The 24,303-nt window shown below is 39.5% G+C and overlaps 2 protein-coding genes across 2 annotated transcripts; both read left to right on the forward strand.

Annotated features, from left to right (window-relative positions):
• The first annotated feature begins 747 nt into the window (after positions 1-747).
• On the forward strand, positions 748-10,681 carry morc3a (MORC family CW-type zinc finger 3a). Its single transcript, XM_071475966.1, has 19 exons — positions 748-942; positions 2,130-2,202; positions 2,765-2,897; positions 3,242-3,468; positions 3,800-3,956; positions 4,189-4,327; positions 4,861-4,989; positions 5,115-5,234; positions 5,341-5,438; positions 5,569-5,676; positions 5,788-5,916; positions 6,945-7,019; positions 7,191-7,233; positions 7,394-7,483; positions 7,670-7,778; positions 7,860-7,926; positions 8,010-9,102; positions 9,690-9,892; positions 10,052-10,681. Exons 1-19 carry the CDS (start codon positions 901-903, stop codon positions 10,215-10,217), a joined length of 3,201 nt encoding a protein of 1,066 aa, XP_071332067.1. The 5' UTR covers positions 748-900; the 3' UTR covers positions 10,218-10,681.
• Positions 10,682-11,765: 1,084 nt separating this feature from the next.
• Positions 11,766-21,573, forward strand: chaf1b (chromatin assembly factor 1, subunit B). The gene is made up of 14 exons (XM_071475977.1): positions 11,766-11,903; positions 12,303-12,431; positions 14,368-14,500; positions 14,623-14,743; positions 15,617-15,720; positions 15,866-15,962; positions 16,052-16,136; positions 16,513-16,606; positions 16,717-16,786; positions 16,871-16,962; positions 17,081-17,240; positions 17,582-18,148; positions 19,903-19,988; positions 20,926-21,573. The coding sequence occupies exons 2-14, from the start codon at positions 12,306-12,308 to the stop codon at positions 21,024-21,026; spliced, it is 1,836 nt and encodes a 611-aa protein (XP_071332078.1). The 5' UTR covers positions 11,766-11,903; positions 12,303-12,305; the 3' UTR covers positions 21,027-21,573.
• Positions 21,574-24,303: the final 2,730 nt, after the last annotated feature.

Genomic DNA, 24,303 nt, shown 5'->3' on the forward strand with positions numbered 1-24,303 from the left:
AACCCCTGAGATAAAAGTTACAATGCAGCCCTTTTTATCCCATGATCCCTGTAGTCCTATTTATACTAAACACAGCCTTCCAGTGCCAGCATCATTCCTGTCTGACATTTGGTTATTCAAATAAAAAAAAAAATCTGCTCTAAATAATTATTGTAGTTGGCAGCAACCAAAAGATTTCTTATCCTTACCATGATGTGAGATCTACTGCTTTAACTGACAAGCACACAAGGTTCAAACTTGGTATGTGATCATGATTGTGGTTATACTATTTATTTTATCATAGATATTGTCTGGGACGTCACATCCCGTGTGACTGGGAAATGTATTACGAAATCATTTACAGAAATGCAAACTTTCCAGATAAATGCAAACACTGGGGTTTACTTCTGGACTGTGATTAGTAGTGAGATAATGGGGCACTTTCAACATATGGTTAAACAGTTGGTATAGTATAGAAAACACAGTAAAGAATTCAAATAACTTATTGTACAGTAACTTTACATCAGTGATAAGTATTGTGATTTGTAACAACTTTTTTCTTTAAAATGTCGAACCGGAACTGATTATAGCAGAGTTTAGATTTAGGTTATTATGGACATCTACAGCATTAATACTGCATTATTGTGATAAAAATGACAATAAATATCAGTGACAATCCGGTGAAAACTGAGCTCACAGGGTGAAAGGAATCGACGCACTTGAACATTGGGAGGTTGCATTTTTCTGCGACAGCTGTCCAATCACCGCTTGAGTCACATGTTTCCGCATTGCAGGGTATAAATTCGACAACAAAGCGGGGAACGTGCAAAAGTTAAAGAGGTTCGTCCGACATTGTTTCCCGCTATCAGTGTTGACGTGCGCGTTTGGTTTTGACCGCACCGCGATCCGTACTTGTGAAACATGGCGGCGGCGCAGACGGACCGCGGCGTGCCTCTGAGCACTGTGAGTAGCGCTCCTGTTGTTTCACTCTGTCCACTGTTTCCCCGGCGTGTCAGCTGCTGTTCACGGCCACAAACAGACCAGCTCTGCCCGTGCGGGCAGTAGGGTTGAATATGTGCAATAATGTGCAGTATGTCGGCTGTAGGTACAGACTCTGCCACCCTCTACGGGGCTCTGTGGTCGCGTCTACTCTGTGTTTACTAACAAGTGGGTTATTGATGAACTATCGATAAATAAAGTAAAATCACTATTTACTCAAATCGCTATATCACCGGTGGCCCTGGCTGCCTGTAAATCACTCCTAGTGAATCCCATGTAAAAGGTTAAAGTTGACTTCCGGCTCGCTAGTTGACTGTCTCTCAAACTGATAATGGACTGGTTAAACCCGCAGTTGTGTCCCAATAACTATACAATTTATACACTTAATCTTCCCGGGACAAAAAGTCTAACCACATCTCAGAAGTGTCAGCGCCACACATCTGTGCAGATGGGCTGCTTAGAATAAAATGTTCACCTCCTCCATTTCCCGTCTGTCTTCATCATCAAATGTCAAATGACAGCAAAACACCCCAAAAACAAGAAGACAGTAGTTCCAAGCATGAACACAAGTGTTAAGATTCAGCTTGGTATGAAATAGAAGTTAATTGGTTTAAAGAACAGCCAAAAAAAAAAAAAAGCTTATTCTGAATACATAGACTTGTAAGTATAAACTTTTGGAAGAATTTATTTTGATTTTAAGGCTGTTCCCATATCCTCACATTCTCTATTTAAGAACACCAGATACAATTAAACATGTATTTTATTTGCACACAGAAAGATTAAAAACACCTTTTCATTGTTGTAAATCTCAAAGCCTCTACCTCTGTGTATTGATGACTCATAACTGGATAAGGAAACTTCAGGAGCTCTCTTGGATAACCTGTTTGTTGAGGCCGAAGTCTCAACAGTTAAGAATATTTACGTGTGGCATCTGCTCTTAATCCAGCGGTAACTAAACACATAAGGATCTGCTCTCTCTCTCTCTCTCTCTCTCCCTCTCTCTCTCTCTCTCTATGTATGTACCGCAATTAAATTAATCTCCCGAGAGTAAAGAAAGACTAATAAGCCACTTCATTAAGGTTACAGTGAGGACACGTTGACTGGTTGATTTGAACAGACTGATGGATGTGAATAATTCGCTTCACTTGCAGCTTTGCCCCAAGTTTCTTCATACCAACTCCACCAGCCACACAGGGCCCTTCAGCGCCATAGCCGAGCTGATAGGTGAGTCATACTCACAAGGCAGCATGTTCAAGTGAAACTGAATGTAGGTTTCGTTTGTCTTTTACTTACTTGACTGAGACTCTTGGATGATATAATGATGATCTTGTGCTTATGTTCTATACAGTTTTGTGACATAAATATGCTATGTTTAAATGCATTCAAATGCAAATGGGACTCACCAGGGCAGATTTCTGTCAAGTTGAAAAGAATGTCTGAAATATAAGGTATCTGTTGATGTTTATGTGGTTCAGTCACTCTCTGTCTGATATCATTCAGATGTCTGTTCACATTTCTTTTCCACACAGTTTTGTCTCGCTTAAATTATTGTGTGACCTAAGTAAACCCAGTCAAACGCATAATCAACCTGATGTCATATCGTCATCTATTATTTGCATGGTCATCCTTCGAATGCATATGCAGTAAGGAGAAAGGGTCACTTTACCAACGGTCACTAAAATGGAACAAAACCTGTGTCATCTGCACACTGCTTGCACCTGGGGAAGAGTGCACCTGAGAAACTGCCCCAAAATGCCTCAGCAACTCTTTTTTTTTTTTCTTACAGACAATGCCTATGATCCAGATGTCAGTGCAAAACAGTTCTGGATTGATAAAACGGTGGTCAAAGGAGAGGAATGTCTGAGCTTTATGGATAATGGAAATGGACTGGACCATGAAACTATGCACAAGATGCTCAGGTACAGATACGGCTGCTTGGTATTTCTGGAAGATTTTTCAGAATTCATGCACTTTTAATACAGGAATTGGAGAAGAATATATATCTTTGAAAACTCGTCATTCTTATTGTTGACATTTGTTCTTTTTTTTTTATTCACTGTAGAGTGACTGTAGACGGTAGAGTGTCATGGCTACTTGATAGTCTCATTGCACTTCCATTATTGACATACATGATAATGACCACTTCCTAAAACCTTTAAATACAAACTATAATATCACTATAATTTATCAGTGATAAATGTGATCTAATCATGATGCAGTTCAAATACTTGTTAAAGAATATTGAATTTTTTTCCCCCTTCAGCTTTGGATACAGTGATAAGACTGCTGTCAATGGTGTAGCGCCAATAGGTATCTATGGCAACGGCTTCAAGTCTGGATCCATGCGTCTTGGGAAAGATGCCATCGTCTTCTCCAAGTCAAGGAGCGCCTCATGCGTTGGGATGCTCTCTCAGACCTACTTAAAAGAAATTGAAGCTCAGCAAATAATTGTACCAATTGTCTGCTTCGAATACACAAAAGCAAACAAGTATATCCTTTATCTAATGCATTAATTCACATCTCATACTGATGGATAAAGTGTTAATATCTTATTGATGTATGGGCATCATTAAAATAATGTGTACTTAACTGAATTGGGTCCAGGAGAACTGTACAAAACCCTGATCTGACACATTTTTAATTTTGTCTGTTAATGTGAAAAGTTATTCATTTTCTGAGAGGATTCTATATAGGTTGGATAAAAATCTACATGTATCTTTTGAGAGTTTTGGAGAAGTATATTTTCTCTCAATCATATATTAGTCGTATTTGCGTTTGTCCTAATTTTTCATTTGAAGTTGTCCTTAACTTATACTTTTACTGACTGTAAAAGAGGAGCACAAAGCCAGTCTGCAGGACATCCTGCGTTATTCCCCTTTCAAAACGCAGGACGAGCTTTTTACTGAGCTCGATACTATCAACCCTCCCTTGTCCCCAGGAAAAACTGGCACACGGATCATCATCTGGAATCTCCGCAGGTCTGTCTATAGTCCACACACACACTACAGTCCAAACACATCAGTAAACAGAAACAGATATAGTATAGAAGCACATACACACACGTATGATTTATTTCAGAAGCTAAGGTGTGGTAAGTTTTAGTAGGTAATTTACACTGTGTTGTTCTCTAGTCAAAGTCTCAGATTTATAGAGTTGAACAGTGATAGATGCCCATATATGCTCGTCTTGTTTATGTTATGTTCTTAACAGGACATCTACATCAACACTAGAGTTTGATTTTGAGGCGGACCGCTATGATATCCGAATTCCATCTGATGTCTATGAGGCAATGAGTGACACTCCTCAACAGGTCACATCATACATCCCTGAGAGTGTTTACTCACTGCGGGTAAGGCGCAATAATGTGCATTTCCTAAAAAGAGTCATATGACTCTGTTATGCCTATATTATGACCCAATCTAATGCATCATTTTTCTGCCTTACCCTCACACACCGAAATGACATTACATTATATTACTTACAAGTCCCCTCCACTGAAAAATGTGTTTTACTTATTGTTATGTCATGTTAATGAGGAAGAAGGAGTAAATGTGGTCAGTGTAGTAAATCAATCAAAATCAATTTTATTGCTGAAAAACCATGTCAGTCACAATTTAATATTCAAAGCAGAGTATTTTTATGCATCTTTAAACATCTCTGGAGGTGGCCTGTAATAACTACAAATAAGTTGTTTGTTTGTTTTTTTCTTAATTGGTGAAGCTGAGCTAGTTGTTATTTAATAGAATACATTGTATGTAATCTCTTGTTTGTGTCTATCTAAGTGAAAATGTCATAAACATTATTTTTTTGTCTCTTAACTTTTAACTCTACCACTTTTCCTTTGCTTGTTGAAAAAATTAATAATTGTGTTTTGGGGCGTAGGCATATTGTAGTGTTCTGTACCTGAAGCCGCGGATGCAGGTCATCATACGTGGTCAAAAGGTGAAATCCCAGCTCATCGCCAAAAGTCTGGCCTGCATCGAAAAGGACCACTACAAGCCCAGTTTCCTGGTATCCTTTCATCACAAGTTCTCTAAAGCTGTGCTTTTTTAAAAAATAAATGTGTTGGGACAAATGCCTGTGGTCTCGAAGTGTTTATATCTCTGCTCTTGGGTTTTCCTTAAATGTGATTTTAGACTGAACGCGTTCCTATCATTTTTGGGTATAACACCAAAAACAAAGATCAGTATGGAATAATGATGTATCACAAGAATCGGCTCATCAAAGCCTATGAACGTGTGGGCTGCCAGCTTAAGGTGAGTTTCTGATGTTTACCATCAGTGTGTGTTGATTGCACATTTTCAAGCGTTTCTAAATGTTATTATCTGGTGTCTTTCTCTTATGAATCTTTGCCGTATATAGGCCAACAACCAAGGCGTTGGGGTCATTGGGATAATAGAGTGTGACTTTTTGGATCCTACCCACAACAAACAGAGCTTTAATGAGACAGATAAGTACAGGTAATAGCATCGATTCTGCATTCAGTTTTAATTAGTTGCATTATTTATATAATCTTCCTCATATTCCTGGTTTATTTGTCAACAGGCGTCAGAAATGTAGAGGTGTAAAGTGCCTAATTTCTTTGTACAGGAGAACTATGAACAGTTTGGGGATCAAACTGGAGGAGTACTGGAAAGAAATCCGCTACAGGTGGAGCAAAGACAAACCAAACAGCACCACACCAGTGGAAGATGCCATGTTAGTACCTTTACAGTGACTGCCAATTTGTTTTCCACATGGAAATTTGTCTAACAATGCTGACCCCCTACATGCTCTGATACTTGTCTCTATGTACGTCTATGTCCACAGGAAGCGACCAGATCAAAACTGGGTGCAGTGTGATGACTGTTTGCGCTGGCGCAAACTTCCTGACGGAATCGACTGCAGCAAGCTGCCAGAGAAATGGTTCTGTCGTATAAACCCTGATCCTCAGTTCAGGTAACCAGAACTTTATCAGGACACCTGTGGTTTCATAATCTAATGTCATAAAATAAACAAATATATATGTATAAACAAACCTAATAAACAGGCAAATGAGTGATAAATTCTCACAAGGCCCTTTTGTTCAGGCTGAGCTTGCATAGAACTAGCAAACAAGCTACAGATCAATATCTTGTTTTTTAAGTTAGCGGATAAATGACTGAAAAATACACAAGAAAGCTTTCAAGCAACTTTTACTTTAACAAGTAATATATATATCTATATATAGATATATTTGGCAAATGATGCTATTTGTAAGTATAGGATAGGTATCAGGGCACAAAAAACATGTCACGGGTTGAAACTAGATATTATCTGGAATTGTACTGTTGTGAGCTGAAACTGAAACTGTCTGTTTCCTTCATCTTTAAGGCTCCATTACAGTTTTCTTCTCTTGTTAAACTTTTCTACCTGAGTGAACTCCACCTGCTTGACCACCATCATATTCACATTACTGCTGAACATTTCTCAAAATGTTATTGTGTATGATCTTGGTCAAGGGACATGATTCATGAAAAGGTTTTCATTTGCTAACAAGTGGCTATTGGTAAGACTAGGGCAACTAGTCAGACAGTGATTGTGGACAGCTGAGCGGCCCATGGCATGTAGTTTTAATCTGAGCCGATAAAATGTACAAGGCCAGGTTAAGCTGCCAAGTGTCTACTTTTTGCTTGGTGGAGAGAAAGATTAAAAGACAGCCTGAAGGTATTTTAGGTCAGGGGTAGAGAATGGTGTTGCCTTTCAGAGGGCCCAGCAGATGAAGGCATGGTCTGATACCCACTGTACAGTCTAATGATTGGCCAAAACTTAATTTAGCATTAATACTGGATACTTCTACTACTACAGTAATACTTCTATAAGAATTCTCAACCACGAAACATTATTGACATCAAGGTGTTTGGTCAGAACTAGCCTAACCCACTCATCGCTCGGACTTAATGGATGTTTGCTGATGTTTTCCATCTCCCTCCAATTTGCTCTCCCAGGAGTTGCCAGGTAGAGGAGGAGCCTGAGGACTCTGATGATGACCAACCTTCATACTGCAAGACCTATAAACAACAGTGAGTCTAAAATTTCCATTAAAACACTGCCACACCTTTTGCCCAAAAATGTAATTCAGTATATTATTATTTTTTTATATTTTTTATATCAAACTGCTAAAATTAGACCTCACATGTTAATGGGCTCCTGTTGGGAGTTCTTACCTTTGTGATTCTTTTTTTTTTTAACAGAGAGAAGGAGAATAAAAAGCAACTAAAGAAGAAAAGAGAAAAGGTAAGTACACATGTTATCACCTGCCATCTTTCTCCCTGCTATTGCTAGTTCCTCCACGTAGTACCTGTAACACCCGATTAAATAGTTCTTTTACTGGTAATATTGAATTGTAATTCCAGTGGAAGTTAAGACATCATTAAAGTGGAATTTGTTTGTCTAGGATGAAGAGGATCGAAGGCGTCAGGAAGAGCAGCGTCTGGCTAATCTTGCCAGGCAAAACGAAGACCTGAAACGGCAGCTGCTTCAAACAGTGAGCTTTCCATTTGACACTAAAGGGGCAGGGGGTCCTGAATGAAGTTGTTTTTTATGATTTCAAATAAAGATTGTGCCTCCAGTCTCATCATTTTTATAAATATAGAAAATGGATATGGTTTAGGAATATGAACAATTGTAAATTAAAGAAATGTATCTGTTTTCTTATTATTCTTGTTGATAGACTGCCCGTTCTCCTGCCACTCCCACTACCCCAAGAAGGAGTTTTAACACTGAGTCACTACAAGGAGGTGCTGCAAGGGCTGAATCTTCCTCCACTATTTCACAGGCTGGTAAGAAAAAATGGTACTTGTGCTTGAGTGAAACCAAAAAAGTTTGGAAGATTAAAGTATGTCTGTTTTCTTTCTCTGTAGCTTGCAGCCCCTCCAGTAGCAAGGGTCTTCCAATTATTACTAATGTATGCTCTCTGTCAGCTGTGAGGTATGATTTTGTGTTGTGAGCCTAAATATGTCATTGTCACTTTATTGAAGAAGTATATTAACTGTGCGTTGTATGCACTGCAGGGGGAAAAGAACACAGGCTGCTACTCCCCAAACAACACCCAAAAGACCTCGAGTAAATGGCTTCAACAGGCGCATCTCAAATACACCCTCATCAGTGGATATGAGCCCACTGCGCTCCCCATCAGCTCCTGTTGTTGATGATGATGATGATACTGATGACGACATTGTCATCTTGGAGAATGCCAGCACGCCCAAGCCAAAAAAGCCAAGCTTTGATGTGACTAAAGTGAAGACAGAGAAAGAGCCGAGTGATCCTAATATCTGCATGGTGTTGGAGTGTAGCGACGGTGCTGCTGTGGACGTGGCCTCAGCAGGAACTAGCTCTACAGGCTTGGCAGCTGTGGGAACCAGTCCCTCCCCAGGACCTCCTCTAGAGATGACCAGCACCACCACCCAGACAGAAGTACCCAAAGTGAAGAAGGAAGAGGAGAGCCAATATGAAATAGAAGGGAAGGGCAGAGCAGAGCACAGCACATCTGATACAAACAATAATGAACAGAGATCACATGCGGACGTGGATGTCTGCAACGCCGAGCAAAGAGTAATTAAGCAAGAGGGAGAGGAAAACACTCATAGAGACACTTTGCAGAAGGGAGTGACACATATGGGAAGTGACGAAGCTGCGGGACCTTCCTGTGCAGGTGCCGGTGATAGACAATACTCTCCACATCACTACCCCAGTATTACCGAGGTACAGGAGCAACAGGACCAGCTCCTGGAGCTCATGCAGGTGACAGCTCAGGAGAGAGACAGCTTTAAAGAGCAGGTCCGTGAACTAACCTGCCAGCTGCAAGACATGCAAAGCAAACTGCAGGAGCTGTCTCAGATTAATGTAAAGAAGGAGTGCTCTCACCAGGCCAGCCAGACAGAGGAAACACTGGGGGGGAATGACTACAAAAGTCTGTTTGAGAAAGCCAAACAGAAAGTCGATGAATTGATTAAGGACAAAGAGGCTTTACTGGCAGCTACTGAGACCAAGCACTGTAATGGTCAAGGTGAGGCAGAAGACACTGACGAGATCGCACTGCAAGTTGACAGTTTGATCCGGGAAGTGGATCAAAGAAAGAAGGAGAACGATGAACTGCGCGCACAGGTCAGTGTTCCAATAAATCTGTCAGTGTACACATGGGCATGTGAGTATTGTTTTAACGTACTCAGAAAAATATGTAAACTTATCCTTTAATGTGGATAATATATTTAATTCTATTACCTAAATCATAGTTACAAACAGAAAATACTACTTGACATCTAAAAAAAACCTATTTCCAAGTCTTTATTAAATGTAACAAAATAATCTAAATTCGAAGGTTTTGGTTTTTGAAGCTTTGAAACAAGTAGGTCCTCTTCAGCTAATGGAGCTGGCTTATTTATCATCATGTGACGTAAGTGTGGACTTTGGAGATTGGAAGACCATGAGACGCACTTGATAGCTCCGAAAAACTAGCAAGATGACTTTTTGTTACACAGGCATCTAAGTGTGCCTCAAACACTGGTTAGAATTATGATTCATTTGTAGCCCACAATGATGCTCATGCTACGAATACAAGCACGCATACGTCACTGCACTCTTGAGTTTGTATGTTTGTACATTATGTATAATCCGTCATGTATCATTCATGATGAATATCATCATGTGTCATTTTCTTTCCTCTTGGGGTTCACTGCGTGCTGCACCGTCAGTTGGACCATCTGACAGAGGAAAGGACAAACCTGGCAGCCCAGTGTGAGGAGCTCAAGTTGAACCTGCAGCAGCAGAGGGACAATGCACAAGAAGGAGGCTCAACCGCACAAAGAGCCAGTGAATCTACTGTACGAACAGACAGAGGGGAGGCAGAGGGGACAGCAGTCTCTGGCACAGACTCAAGCTCGGACACATTCGGAAGGTGAGGTTGTCTGAAAAGTGCTCTCTTTACATGTTGTATGAACCGTCACAGTAACATCATATTCATGTATCACTCTTTCAACGACATTTATGGCAACACAGCACTACAACAATGTAAATCTGAGTTCCCCCTCTCTGTTTTTCTCTCCCTTACTCTCAGTTTGATTGCACTTCGGCAGAACATTGGCCGCCTTCTTGTCACCTACGTGCCTGCTCTGGAACTGGGCCAAGTGAATTATGAGTGTAATGTAATTGATGAGATCCTCGAACAGTATCTGTCTGGTATGGAGTCTGTCGAGGCAGAGGGGCAGAGGGACGAAGCATGAAATGAGTTCACTGCACTGCAATATACTTGTAAATATTTAATACAAACTCATGTGAGTGTGGGAAAATAAGTCATATTTATTAGAGGGTATGTACATGTTTACAGATTTTATATGAATGTACAATATTGAACTGCTTTTGAATTGCTTTGCATTATTTCTTTAAATAAAGAAAAAAAAGCAATAGAAACACAGCAAATACAGCATCAATCGAAGAATGTTATAGGCCACACATTATGATCTTAATTTTTGGGTAAGATTGGAAAAGTTATTAGTTCATCAGTGAAATATTAGATGATGTTGATCTGTTCATTGTAGCATAAAAAAGTCACTTTATTGCCCTGTGTTAACATCCTAACAAAATGCAAACAATCTTGTTGAAAAGACCATGGCTCTGCATCTGATTCTGTTGCACAATGACAGCCGATTGCTTTCTCTATGATTTGTATTAAATCATGTTTTGTTTACACTGTGTCAGATATATTTTTGTATTCCCTGTCTTTGGTCATAAAATGCTCTGTGGCACAATATCATTGGTATCCTTGTCAACATTTCTGAATGCATAAGATAAGGCTGGCAATGAGCACTTCAGTGTGTTTCTGAGTGATACAAACTGAAATGTAACTGAAAGAGTTATCACAAACTTCCCACTTGAACAGGCTGTGCTTGCTTGAATAATGTCCAGTAGGCAAGCGTAATAGAGAACTGAATTTGCATGTCCTACCTGCTGGCAAATAGTTCTTCCTCTCTGGGCCGAAAGGATGGTGAGCGGACTTTGCCATGACCATACAGCTCTCCATATTGCAGCGCTTCAGATGGGAGGGTTATATTTTTTTTTAAAACATCTGGGGACAGTTGCACCACTGGTCCTTAGTAAGCCTGGTCTTAACTTCTTAGTGGGTCTTCGTTAAGATTAGTCTTTAGAGCTGACTTTACATTGTTTGTACCAACTAGTCCTAACTGCAACAAGTCTTAGCAATGGGCGTTCATGTGACTGTGCTGCTAGGATACATTGTTAATGTCAGCTGTTTTGCTCATTTTTATTATTTCTGATTTTTTGTAAATTATGGAAATCAAAGAATAAAACAGGGATTTCACTCATTTACAAATGAAAACTGATTGTACAGTTAGGACAAGAAAACAGTGACTGTTTTGTTAATGAAACCTACCAAAAAGGGTGCCTTCCTATCCACACCACATCAGACCAGGCCTTGACTGGAAAATAAAGGTTTGACAAATCTGAAACTGTGTTGCTGGAAACTATGGTAAATAGGCCTAGGTTTGATAAGTCTATCATTGTCCATTTTTTATTTATTTTTTTATTTTTTTAACTTTCATTAAATGGGTTGCAATAAGATATATTGTTAATAATCTCAGCATTGTAAATTAAGTTTCCCTTAATTTTTCCCTTAACTGCCGAATCCGAGCCTGACTTAAGGTTTTCTCAGTAATTAGACAAATTCAATGCATTTAAATGTGTACTACACGTACTGAGCCGTGTCATTAGGAAAACTTCTGACTATAGACATATTCTTCGCATTTTGTGCAGAGCTGCATAAAGTCAAGGGTTACCCATCAGGCCCTTCCGTTTCCGCTTTTTCGTCCAATCACTGCAGCCCGGCCCCCCGGAAGTTTTGAACGAATAGTACGCGGGAAATTACTGCAGTCTTCAGCTGGACAACAGAGGAGGTAAAATACTACAAGACTTGCTTTGAGATAGCTAAAGTCCAAAGAATAAACAGCCAGAACTCGTGTGTATTCGTAACTAAAACGCTTCAGCTATCAATAACTTATGTTTACATGTATCTGTTTGTGCGAATCGTTAGCCACAAATCATCCAACAAACCACTTCAACTCGCTAAGTTTGTTGCTAGCTGCGTTAGCTCGTTGTAGCATTTGTTTCCAGTGACTGGCTAGCTTAGCTGTTTAAATCATTGTGTTATCATATGTTGTCCGTAATACAGCGTCTATATTTGTTAAAATAACTACAGCTCGTCTGTTGTAGTTACAGAATCAGTATCGGTGCAGTTGATACGACGTACAAAATTTACTTGTTTCTGTCCCTCCTGATTTCTGTGTTGATTTAAGGAAATGAAGGTAGTAACGTGTGAGATTGCTTGGCACAATAAGGAGCCAGTCTACAGTCTGGACTTCCAGCACAGCTCTGATGGACGCATTCATCGACTGGCCACAGCTGGAGTGGACACCACAGTCAGGGTGAGTGGAGGGCGAGGAGTGAATGCATCTGGTTGTGGGTGTGATGGACCAACTGTCTTGTAAAAGCAAATATAGATATCATCAGGCCAAGAATCACTTTAATAAAGCAACAGTGTTACACACATGGAAAAGCGCCAGTATCACTAAACCTGTGTGTATGAACTTGACCATTGGTCGCAGCTGTAAGGACAAATGTGCAGGACCAAAGAAGTGGTCTTCACAATATATAACATCAGCAGTGGTTTCTTAAGACATTAAATGTGTCAAACGCAGGATCCACCAAACTGTACCGATTTCAAGAATTTTACGTATTTAACCAATTAGTCCTACAAACTTTGTCCTTCTGAAATACAGCAATGGGCATGATGGCATGCGATAAAATGTTTTTAATAAATTTGTAATCAAAATATAGTATACTATATACTTCAGAGCTTTGTGGTTTCAAATGTTATTACACACCTCAATGTAAAGAGAAAAGCACAGCACTATTACTGCTGCAACTTTTGTTTTAAATGACATTATTACAACACTGGATAATAGGAAACACTGCGCAGCTCTTTTTATCGACCTCTCAAAGGCTTTCGACACAGTCGATCATGCATTTCCCTTGGAAAAACTGAAAAAAATCTCATCTGTGAGTATTGGTTTCGATGAAGTTACATATAACTGGTTCCAGTGTTGTCTTGTGGACAGACAGCAGTGTGTAGCAACAGGAACTGTTAAATGCAAATTTGCTCAAACTGCAAAAGGTGTCCCACAAGGCTCAGTCCTAGGACCTATAGTATTTTTTCTTTATTTAAATGATCTTGTCTCTGCTGTAACTGGCTGTAATATTAATTTCTATGCTGATGATACCATTTTGTATTGTACTGCAGACACCATACACTCTGCTGTAGAATCCCAGCGCTGCTTTGCTGATTTAGAGGTTGCACTCAATAATCATAGGTTAGTTCTAAACGCTGATAAAACTAAACTTATGATCATCTCCAGAGCCAAAAACACTAATTTGGATAACTTCATCATCACCACAAAAAGTGGTACCAATATTGAGTCTTGGTTTACAAATATCTTGGCTTTTATGTTGATGAGAAAATTTCTTTTAAAATTCATGTATCAAATTTGGTGAGTAAACAAAGACAAAAGGCTTTTTCTTTAGGAATAAATCATGTTTTCCTTTACATTGTAGAAAAACCCTTGTTGAAGCAATTTTTTTGTATCAGTATTGGATTATGGTGATATCTTGTACAGGCATGCTTTGACTGTGACTCTAAAGCCCCTAGATGCTGTCTGCCATTCTGCACTCAGGTTCATTACTGATGATGCTTACAACACTCACTGTTGCGTCCTGTACAACAAGGTTGGGTGGTCCTCTCTCAGAGACGTGACTTGCATATGCATTTGTTCATTTACAAGGCCCTTATTGGAAAGCTGCCCCCATATATTACATCCATCCACATTACACTAGGACCAATGACTGGCATACTCTCCATGTCCCAAGAGTTCATACTGAACTTGGAAGAACTGCTTTTAGCTTTTTAGCACCATCCATTCGTACTCACCACAAAACACTTTAGAAATTAATGCATTGGTAACTTTTGCTCATTTTAAATCCATAATTTCTAACCTTTTAACTTCTGTTTGTACCTGTTTTAATTGATTTCATGTACATTAATCATTAATTTTATTTATGTGTTTGTTTTAATTGATTGTTTCTCTTTTACCTTGTATCTTTTTATTATTTGGATTTGCTTGACATTGTAAATGAAGGCCTCGCCCTCAATGACCCTTGAGTTTAAATAAAGATAAAGAAAGGTGGTTTGCAACATATTAGTTTGAGTGGTAAGATTGATTTTATATACTGTTTAGAATTACCTGCAACATTGGTATATGTTGTCAATCCTGTTGTTTAATGACTTTTGTTTCCGTGATGATGCAGCTGTGGCGAGTAGACATGGGTGCAGATGGGAAGGCAGCGGTGGAGTTTCTGTCTAATCTGGCTAGACACACCAAGGCTGTCAATGTAGTTCGCTTTAGCCCTAATGGAGAACTGCTCGCCTCAGGAGGAGATGGTATGTCTACACATTACACAAATGCTATGTAAAATCTTAAGGGTTATTATTTAAAGGCACTGGTGATGTTCTCAAAACAGAACAGGAACCTTAAGTAATTCTATGTTTTTTATTTGATACAGATGCAGCAATTCTGCTGTGGAAGCTCAATGACTCTAAGGAGCCTGAGCAGGCGCCTGTGTTTCAGGAGGAGGAAGATGCTCAGCTCAACAAGGAGAGCTGGTCTGTGGTCAAGACACTAAGGTATGCAGCTTTGATCCCATCAACTTAGAATGTTTTAATGACAGTTTCCACCTCCTTTCCTGTAATCGAAAGACTCTTAGGCTGTGTTCTGACTGACAGTATACAAATACACAGCCGAGCCGAATGCGACCACATTGATGCCACAGTGTAGGGTCCCATCTAAACAGTTAAACCTGGTGAACCTTTGCTGTAATGGAATGACAACTTGTCTGGCAGTACACTGCATTGGCCAATTAATAGTGCACATTCCTGGTACATTCATTTATAAGAGAACTGTGTAATACTACAGTTCACCTCGCAGTTATCCAGACAAGACAGAATCCTCCCATAATAATAGTATTATACAGTTGTAAAAATCTTGCCCTGTGATATTATAAATCACTGTTCATTTTGTACCTTCACACTGGTGACTGCCTTGCCCAAATTTGCTTATCAGTTTGCAGCTGAAAAACTGAAAAATTATCATACGCTATATGTCAGACATTTCTCAGTATCTTTCCCTGCACTTAAATTACTAATGTTGAGAGAGACAGTTCACAGTTTTAGGCTTACAAGAGAACCATTACTTTGTTATGAGCAATCCTGTATGTAATTAGTTTATTTTTTTTACCTGCACAGATACAGCAGCATAAAACCAGATAAGAGATAAGACAGATGTGACAGGACAGGTGCAGACACCACAGCCTCATTATTTATTATATAACAACTACGCTAATTATACCACTTTAGATTCATCTGGGCATTGAAACCCATTTGTTCTGTGCAGTTTGCTGTCTGATGTGTTTTTATGGCTCAATTGACAGATGGTACAACCATTGTTTTGTAGCAATAGTACGGTTGTACACAGAAATATCTTATTTGATCTGTTCTCAGGGGACACATAGAAGATGTGTATGACATCTCCTGGACACGCGATGGAAACTTCATGGTGTCTGGGTCTGTCGACAACACTGCTATTATGTGGGACATCAACAAAGGTTTGTTTGTAATCATAGCTACAAAATATGCAGGTATTTGTATGAGTACTTCAGTGATGCATAGCATACTGTAAAACATGTGAGGATATATCTTATCTCTGCTTTGTATTTATTGTGTTGGTTGTGACTATTTTTGTGTTTTTAGGACAGAAGCTGTGTATCTTGAATGACCATAAGAGCTACGTGCAGGGGGTGACCTGGGATCCTTTGGGGCAATATGTTGCTACTCTCAGCTGTGACAGGTACAACAACACACTCTTTAGACTTCCTGTTTCAAACTAGTCTTGGCCTGTTATTCATTAAATCATTGTATTTATTTCCTCCTCTTCAGGGTGATGCGTGTTTACAGCACTCACACCAAAAAGAAGGCTTTCTGTATCAGTAAAATGAGCTCTGGGCCACTTGCAGAGGGAGAGGTCAGTATAAATTTTCTTTTGATGATACTCAAATGACTCAGATGTGACTAATGTCTTAAGTATAACAATTTTATTTCAATCTGTTTTTTGTTTGTTTTTTTTTTTGTCAGAATTAACCAGGTTTCTCTGCAGCCTGTAAATCCTTCAGCCAACCTAATACTTACCTGTACAGTGAACTCACCCATGCTTCTGTCTTGGCCACATGTTGACTAAAAATGTTTATAATGTCCCCAGATATGTCTTACAGTTCCTTATATTTGGTTTTAAAATTATGAGATTGAACTACATAATATCTTCTAGAGACTTGCTCTTCTGCCCCCAAATGAGTGAGACATGTTACATACATGTTCTCAGCCCCACACTTGTATCTTTGCAGGTTAAGCAGTACAGAATCTTCCATGATGATAGTATGAGGTCGTTCTTCCGACGTCTTTCATTCACACCAGATGGGTCTTTCCTGCTCGCCCCAGGTACATAATCAAAACAACATTCTGTCATAATGTGGCCTTTATGTGGTATTTTTCTGGTGAAACTTAGTGTTGGAATATCCCTCTTCTGCTGTCACCTTTTTTAACCTCAGCTGGATGCGTGGAGATTGGAGAAAACATCATAAATACCACCTACATCTTTTCCAGGAAGAGTCTCAAGAGGTAACTTTTCTGTGCTACTCAGAGTCAGTGTTGGCTACATTAACGCTGGCAATTCATGTACAAATCTCTGTTTGTGTCTTTTAGGCCTATTGCCCACTTGCCATGTCCAACTAAAGCTACACTGGCTGTGCGTTGCTGCCCTGTCTACTTTGAACTGAGAACCAAGAAAGGAGAAGGCAAGGACTTATGTCCCATTGGTTAACGGACAAAACGAATAAAGTTGTTTTTGATTGTCTGCACTCTTTATCTCTTCTTTTCCTGTTTTCTTCATTCTGCTGCATCTCTGTTCCACAGATGGTTCTGTCCAGCCTCTTCCCAGCGTCTTCCAGTTGCCGTACCGCATGGTGTTTGCAGTGGCATCAGAGGACTCCATCTTCTTGTATGATACTCAGCAGACCCTTCCTTTCGGCCTGGTGTCAAACATTCACTACCACACGCTCAGTGATCTTACATGGTAAGCTAACACTTCCCTCCATTAGCTTTGTTTGTAGTTGTGTTTTTGAATAGCAGAACACCCTTTTGAATAGTCATTGTTGGCAGAAATGAAATGAGATGTGACGTGTGTCCTGGACTCAATTGCCACTTCTTTTCACTTTTCACAGTCAGTCTGACATTTTGCTCATGTTAGCTGATTTCTTGTTGTGAGGGGAAAAGCGTGTTGTGCCTATTCAGATGATTTGAGATTTACACCCACAACAGCATTAAAGAATAAGTTTCATTCTTACAATGTCAGAGGGATGTGTCTCAATTATGTTTTACAATTCCACTGACATGTTTCTGTAATATCCTGTTTAGGTCTCGCGATGGTTCCTTCCTGGCAGTGTCCTCCACAGACGGCTACTGTTCCTTCCTGTCCTTCTCTCCTGGAGAGCTGGGCACTCCACTGAAGGAGCCCCCCACATTGGAGGTCTTTGTCCCAAACAGTGGTGTTGAGAAAAAGGGCAAGAAATCATCAGCAGGCAGGACATCGTCTCCTGTGTCAGCCCCGACTCTCACATCCCAAACCAGCCAAAGCAAAGATGCCCCCTCTGTCACCCCCCCAGAGGAGAAGAAGAGCACCCCTACTGCCAAGTCTAAACCTCAGCCCCGTAGGATCACTCTCAACACCCTGGAGGGCTGGGGGAAGCCCACAACCCCCAAAACCACCGCTCCTTCAGCACCTCAGACACCGACAACTGGAAGCACAAGTGCTCCATCAACTCCCCAACCACATGTTGTCCCCCTCACCCCCACCAGCTCCTCCAAAACACAGCTACGCATCACCCCCCTCACTCCCTCCACCCCTAAAGTCCTCAACAGTGCTAATACTGCTGGGGCTACTACTCCTAAGGGTCCAACCACCCCAAAGGGGCCCACCCCAAGGTAAATATAAGAGGAGCTGCCATGTGTGATTCTGTCAGGGTGAGTGAGAGGCAAACAGGGAATCAATCTCTTACTATACCACTGAAACATAGGAGCACACCTACATTTTGATGAGACATTTACATGTTCATTTGTCTCATCACGTGGGTGGGGGTGTTTGTGTGAGTTTTGCAGCCGCAGCTCGTGCTCATGTTATTGATTTAATAATTCAGTCTACAATTTTTCAGGAAATATTGAAACAAAATACCCATCACATTTTCCCAGACCCCCGAAGTGGCATCTTTGAACTGCTTGTTTTGTCTAAAATGCAGATACTTGATCCACAATTATTGAGGAAAGTCACAAATCCTCATGTTTGAGAGACTAGAAACAGAATATTAGACATATTTGCTTGTCAATCGACGAATTGAGATCAGCGCTGTCTCTGTGTACAGTTTGTGGATGTATTTTTCATTAATTATACCCACATTCAGCCTTTTGGATGTTTGTTTGTAAACAAGTGGTCCACACTGCAAAAATCACCCTTGTTATCTATGTGATTTCATATGATTTATATGAGCTGTTTCCTGTGTTTAAAACATGATATTTAATTACATAATTGTGTAAGTAATTAAGTTAAAAGGTTTGTTAATACAGCCAATCTAAATATTTAAATCAAAGACAAACAACAGCTCAAATAATGAGAACAAATCAGGGTAAAGAAGCATCAATAAAACTCCTTTGAGAATAAATAGGTTATTCTCAGAGATAAAAACTGTACTGTGTTTTAGATTTAAAACATAGTACAAACCCAGAAGGAGAGGGGCCAGGGAAGCAAAAGACTGGTCACCATGCGTCTTTAACTTTGATATCCTCACTGATATACAGTGGAGCTGCACTGTGTAACACCTTAAAGATAATTTAAAGAATTTTGACTTCAATCCCAACTTTGTCTAGAAGCCCTTATAGTGAAGCCTGCACCAATGTGATATGGTTAAGTTCTGCTCAGCAATTGTGCAGCAGAATTAATTTAATTTCTGTAGTAGTAGCAGTAGTAAGATTATTTTAAACTTTATAGTTCACTAAGGGTACTCAAAGTTCTGTTTAGATGACCTGCAGATGACGAATGCAGGTCTGCCTCGTAGTAGAGTACGTATGGTAATTTATGGAAATACATGAACTATTCAAATGAGTGTTGACTGCAGTCAGACTGAGGAAGTAACTCCACACATCCACCACCCAATTCTCAAAAGAAACTAAGCTCATTATCTCTACAGATGCAGTTTACAGAGATAGGTACTAAGAGCAAGTAAGCACTCTGCATAAATGTGTAAACTATTGAGTTTTGTTTTTAAAGGTCTTTAAAACATTCTACTAAAAATACCTTACAATTATAAGTGGCTGCAATGGGCTTGTGATGTTTTTGTTGGTTACCATGTGCGCAGTACTAGCAGTTAGAACAAAGCCCTGTCTGGTCTGAGGGATTCGTTGGACCCCCCACTGACTATAAAATAATCTCTCTGCCAGACTGTTTGTAGAACAATGGCAGGTCTGCACATGCATTTGTGTTTGGCTTGTATCTCTACTGTGGAGCGTTCGCCTTAACTAGTTGTGACAACTTTTGCTAGTAGGCAGCAACTGAATCAAACACGAGGATGAATGAAGTGGAACAGTGATTAACTTGGTTCACTGTGGAAGAGTACATTTTATTTTAATGTGCTTGTGTGTTTTCCATTGCTCTCTTCGCCATTCATGCTTTTTCTGTTTGTTTTCAGGAGAGTATCTTTGACTCCTGTTGCATCCCGATCTCCAGCTGTTAGTTCACTCTTCACTCCCTCCTCCACTGAGAAGGCCAAACATGGTTAGTGAGGGCAATTGTTTTTCGCCATTGTCTTTTTTTATTGTAAATGTTACAAGAGAAGTTTGACAATTTACAAGGAATGCATCAATCCAACTTTATCTCTCCCGGGATTGATTTGGATACGTCAACACTGGTATCTAATAATACAGAGTATCTCTCAAACCTGTTTAAATTGAATTCATTTGTATCATAGTTATGTGAGGTAACATGTGGCCAGGTGTAGCTGTGGCAATAAAAAAATGAGTCAGTGGCTCTCTAGGAGTGAATAAAACTGAAAGCAGAAAAGATTACATTTTTAATTCATTGACAAAGAAACTGTATTGAATGTGGATTGGTCACAACATGTGCCAGTCAAGTGTGGATGCTGCAGATCAGATCTGTGCACCCATAGTTGGGACAGGTGTGCATTCGCAGAACTCGTTGGTGTTGTGCTCCAATATAAGATTATTTCAACAAAAAAAAAAAAAAAAACATTCAGCACTTAAATGACATCTTCTGTACGTGTACTTTCTATAGCTTAGCAGAAAAGCTTAAAGACTCTTAACCTACACAATATTACCATTTACATTTTGTAGTTTTTACCATCATTTGTTTTGGCTATAATGAACTTGTTCTCAGCAAAGTAAAGGCAGAGATCTGGGAACACGGCCATATCACTACAAGACAAAAAAAATGTTTGCCTTTGTTTTCTTTTAATTACATTTGGCTTCCAGGTTGGTTTGTTTGAGGCCTGTATAATCATCTGACTGTCAGTACATGAAGAATGACCAAAACTATCAAAATAAGACCCAATAGTTGCAATGAAGTGGGATTAGTCTGTAATTTCAATGAAACAAACAACTTGACCTTAAAATGTTTGGAATACCACTGCGCCCTGTCTTGATGCTTGTCATGTGTAAGCCATCTGGTACTGAGTTCTTCACTTGTATTTCTCCAGAACGTCCTTCTCCTCCCACTGATCCAGTGTGCCAGCCTCCAGAGTCCAAACGGCCCAAGACCAGTGACCCCCCAGCAAAGACCAGTGTCACCCAGGCTTAGTGTTTCCTCAGAACAGTGTGTTGCTATATCAGAAAACAGTACATTCAACAGAGAGCAAAGACGCTTCAGGACAAAACCACTGAGGCTCCCCATGGATCTAATTCCATCGTGCAATAGCATAGTGTTTGGCTTTGATGGGTCTGTACTTGATCTAACCAGATGAGGCTTGCACCTCACATAATGTATTGTTATAAAACAAACTGCATTGCAGTAGGTGCCCTTGTTAATTCTTCTTTTAATTTTGTGTGTTTTATATCTTACAGTAAACAAGTTATGATTTAACTATATTGTAATTTGATTTGACTGACTTAGATTTAGATGCTGTTGTAAAAAGAAAAATTGTCTCGCTTCTTATCAAGAGCATGTGATTGTGAAACTACAAACCTGAAGAACAAAAAAAAAAACCACACACTTCGAGGTTTAGTGCTTTGTGTTTAGTGAGTAATGCGGAGTCTTAAATTGATGAAGACTTGAGTAAAAAGCTGAACTGTCAGGCATTCCAGAGGCATTTTCTTACTGTCTAATAAAGGACGTTTGGTATACAGTACATGTTAAAGTGGTTTGTGTTGAATTACTGTGGGATCTGTGGGATGATTCATACTTTCTTAATAACAAGCAGCTGACGGTTACGTAAAACGTTCATTTCTGTTAGGAAAATTATTCATAGGCTGATTTAAACTCAATTCATCTCTACAGTTATAGTGAGCACCAGGCTGAAGTAGCATTTATGCTACTAAGTTTGCTACGTAGATGTGCATCGATGATGTCAGGATGTATTCAGGGCTGTAGCCAAGATTTTAGAAAGTGTGAGGTCAGACAATTTTGACAGTAAACCAAAGAGGTGTGGATTAGTTTTCATATTGATTCGTTCAGGCAACCCTTACAATGACGTGATATTTTCTATAGATTTTAATGAATTATATGAAGGGCTAATGGGAATCCTTTATTTCTCCTCCTAAAAGAGGTTGAATTTAAACTGAGTCTTAAAAAATACAGTTCATTGTTCAGCACAAGTAGAGTGGCAAGAAAATTTAAGTGAACCCTTTGAAATCACCTCCATTTATGTATAACCCTGTCATAAAACATGGTCCGATCTTCATCCAAGTTCCAGTTATGAATAAACACAGTCCATATTACTTAATAAAACACCACATTGTTCTTGTCCACATTGACAACATGATTCAAATTCACAGAGTAGCCTGGAAAAAATATGTGAACCCCTCAACTAGTGGCATCAACGAAAGTTAATTGGAGTTCGTGAACTTGAGTCCAATGAAATGAGTGTGTCAGAGCTACTTTGACTAAAAGAAAAAAAAAACTTTAAACAATTTGAGTTTGCTGTTCACAAGAAGTATCTGATGATGTGAACCATGCCTTTCTTGATTTGAAACTGAAAGGGTAAAAAAGTCAAACCAAAGAGTTTAGGTATTCATCAGTGCACAGTCAGTCTATAAATGGAGATAATTTAGTTCTGTAGTTACTCTCTTTAAAAGTGGGCGCTCAGCTGGGATGACTCCAGAAGCACAACATGGAATGATCAGTAACGTACCAAAAGAACCTCAGAGTAACAGGTAAAGGCTCAAAGGAATCATCAGAGCTGGTTAACATCTCTGTTCATGAGTCTACCATACACAAATCACGGTGCATGGTGTCTTGGAGCATAGTGTCCTGCCATGGACACCACAGAGGAAGCTGCTGCTCCCCAAAAACACATCACTGTTGTGCCCCTGAAATTCGCCAAAGAGCAGCATGACACTCCACAACAAATGTATGATGGACTGATGAATCTGGGGTTTTGGGGGGGACATGCAGCACTATGTATGGAGTAAAAAGGGAGTTATCCCAAAGGCAAAGTACAGTGGAGGGAGCATCACAATTTGGGGCTTTGCTGCCTCTGGGCCTGGACAGCTCACCATCATCGAGGGGAAAATGAGTTCCCGGGTTTATCGAGGTGTCTCACAGGATAATGTCAGGGTGGCTGTCCACCTGCTGAAGCTCAGTTGAAGCTGAGTGATGCAGCAGGACAACGACCCTAAAGATCGACGTAAATCCACTACAGAGTGACTTCAAACAAAGAAAATCCACCTTTAAGATAAAACATTTACTGGATGAGGATTTGTTTTTTGTTTTTTTCAGTGCTTGTTAATGAATTCAAATGCAGGTCAAATTTGCCCTGAAACACTAAAAGGTGTAAACCCTAGGGTTACATTCAAGGGTTCACTTACTTTTTCCACCAGCACTGTCAGTGTTTAGTGGGTGTGTCCGATAAAGACACAAAATATTATAACTGTTTAGGCACATTGCGATCAGATCACATTTTATGACCGATCAATTCAGAAAACCAGGTCATTCCTAAGGGCTCACATACATTTTTTTTCTTGAAAAATGTAAACTACTCCACGGTTGATCAACTAAACTACACACATCTCATATTATATTAGCACCAATGTCAATGTTTATAACTAAGATTACAGATTACCAAATCAATGCTACATGTCTGCAACCATTTCTCCTTTTTTTTTTTTACATTATCCTGGTCATTCCTAATGTCTTCACCTGCCTCATGTGCATGGCCAAGTGATGGAAACGAAGAAAAGGGAAATATTGGGTGTCTACGCAGTGGTGTAAATTGTGTGGATTGGGGTTTAATGTATGTGCTCTCCATCATTACAGTGCAGCTTGCCGTTTTCTAACCTTGAAAGCGATTGAAATGCATAAGGTTTGGTTTCATGAGAAACTTGATGGTTGATATGATATGAAACTGAGTCACTGAACTGATGCAGTGAAGTACCATCATAACCATCATTTTGTTTTGTATCAATATTGGATTTAAAGGTTTTCAAACACCTTTGCTTTGTAACTGTCTTTCCAGTGTCTTTTGCATAAATTAAAATTATTTCTCATTAATATTTGTATTGTATATGTTGAGGAAATTACCACTGGCTTGTTTTGATGAGAGTTAGCCACTGTTTGGCAGCATCATTGAATAATGATCATTTTATTTCAAAATGCAGCAATGAAGATATAATGTTGAATGATGGGTGATGTATTCATTTGATGCGTATCTTCTCATTTCATGGTGACAAAATTCGGCTTCTAGCAGATTGTGTCAAGACTTTTGACATTTTAAACTCCTTTGTGAAAACTGAGCCAAAGCCATTGCAAAATCAACAATGCATTGCGATATTTGTGGCTGACATTGAGAAGACGGACGCAGCTAACATTTTAAAAATAATTTTAGTCCAATTTGTTCCGGCTGAATAACGTCATCTTATTT

The sequence above is a fragment of the Trachinotus anak genome, unplaced genomic scaffold, assembly GCF_046630095.1.
Source record: "Trachinotus anak isolate AG129_WGS33_773 ecotype Australia unplaced genomic scaffold, CSIRO_AGI_Tana_v1 ptg000001l, whole genome shotgun sequence".
NCBI lineage: Eukaryota > Metazoa > Chordata > Actinopteri > Carangiformes > Carangidae > Trachinotus > Trachinotus anak.

Excerpts from the sequence above, each read along its gene's own strand:
- morc3a (XM_071475966.1), top strand. The coding sequence starts at position 901 with ATGGCGGCGGCGCAGACGGACCGCGGCGTGCCTCTGAGCACT. Across the intron at positions 7,779-7,859 it reads CTCCACTATTTCACAGGCTG|CTTGCAGCCCCTCCAGTAGC; the intron begins GTAAGAAAAAAT and ends CTTTCTCTGTAG. Across the intron at positions 7,927-8,009 it reads TGCTCTCTGTCAGCTGTGAG|GGGGAAAAGAACACAGGCTG; the intron begins GTATGATTTTGT and ends TATGCACTGCAG.
- chaf1b (XM_071475977.1), top strand. The coding sequence starts at position 12,306 with ATGAAGGTAGTAACGTGTGAGATTGCTTGGCACAATAAGGAGCCAGTC. Across the intron at positions 12,432-14,367 it reads GAGTGGACACCACAGTCAGG|CTGTGGCGAGTAGACATGGG; the intron begins GTGAGTGGAGGG and ends GTGATGATGCAG. Across the intron at positions 16,137-16,512 it reads GGCCACTTGCAGAGGGAGAG|GTTAAGCAGTACAGAATCTT; the intron begins GTCAGTATAAAT and ends GTATCTTTGCAG.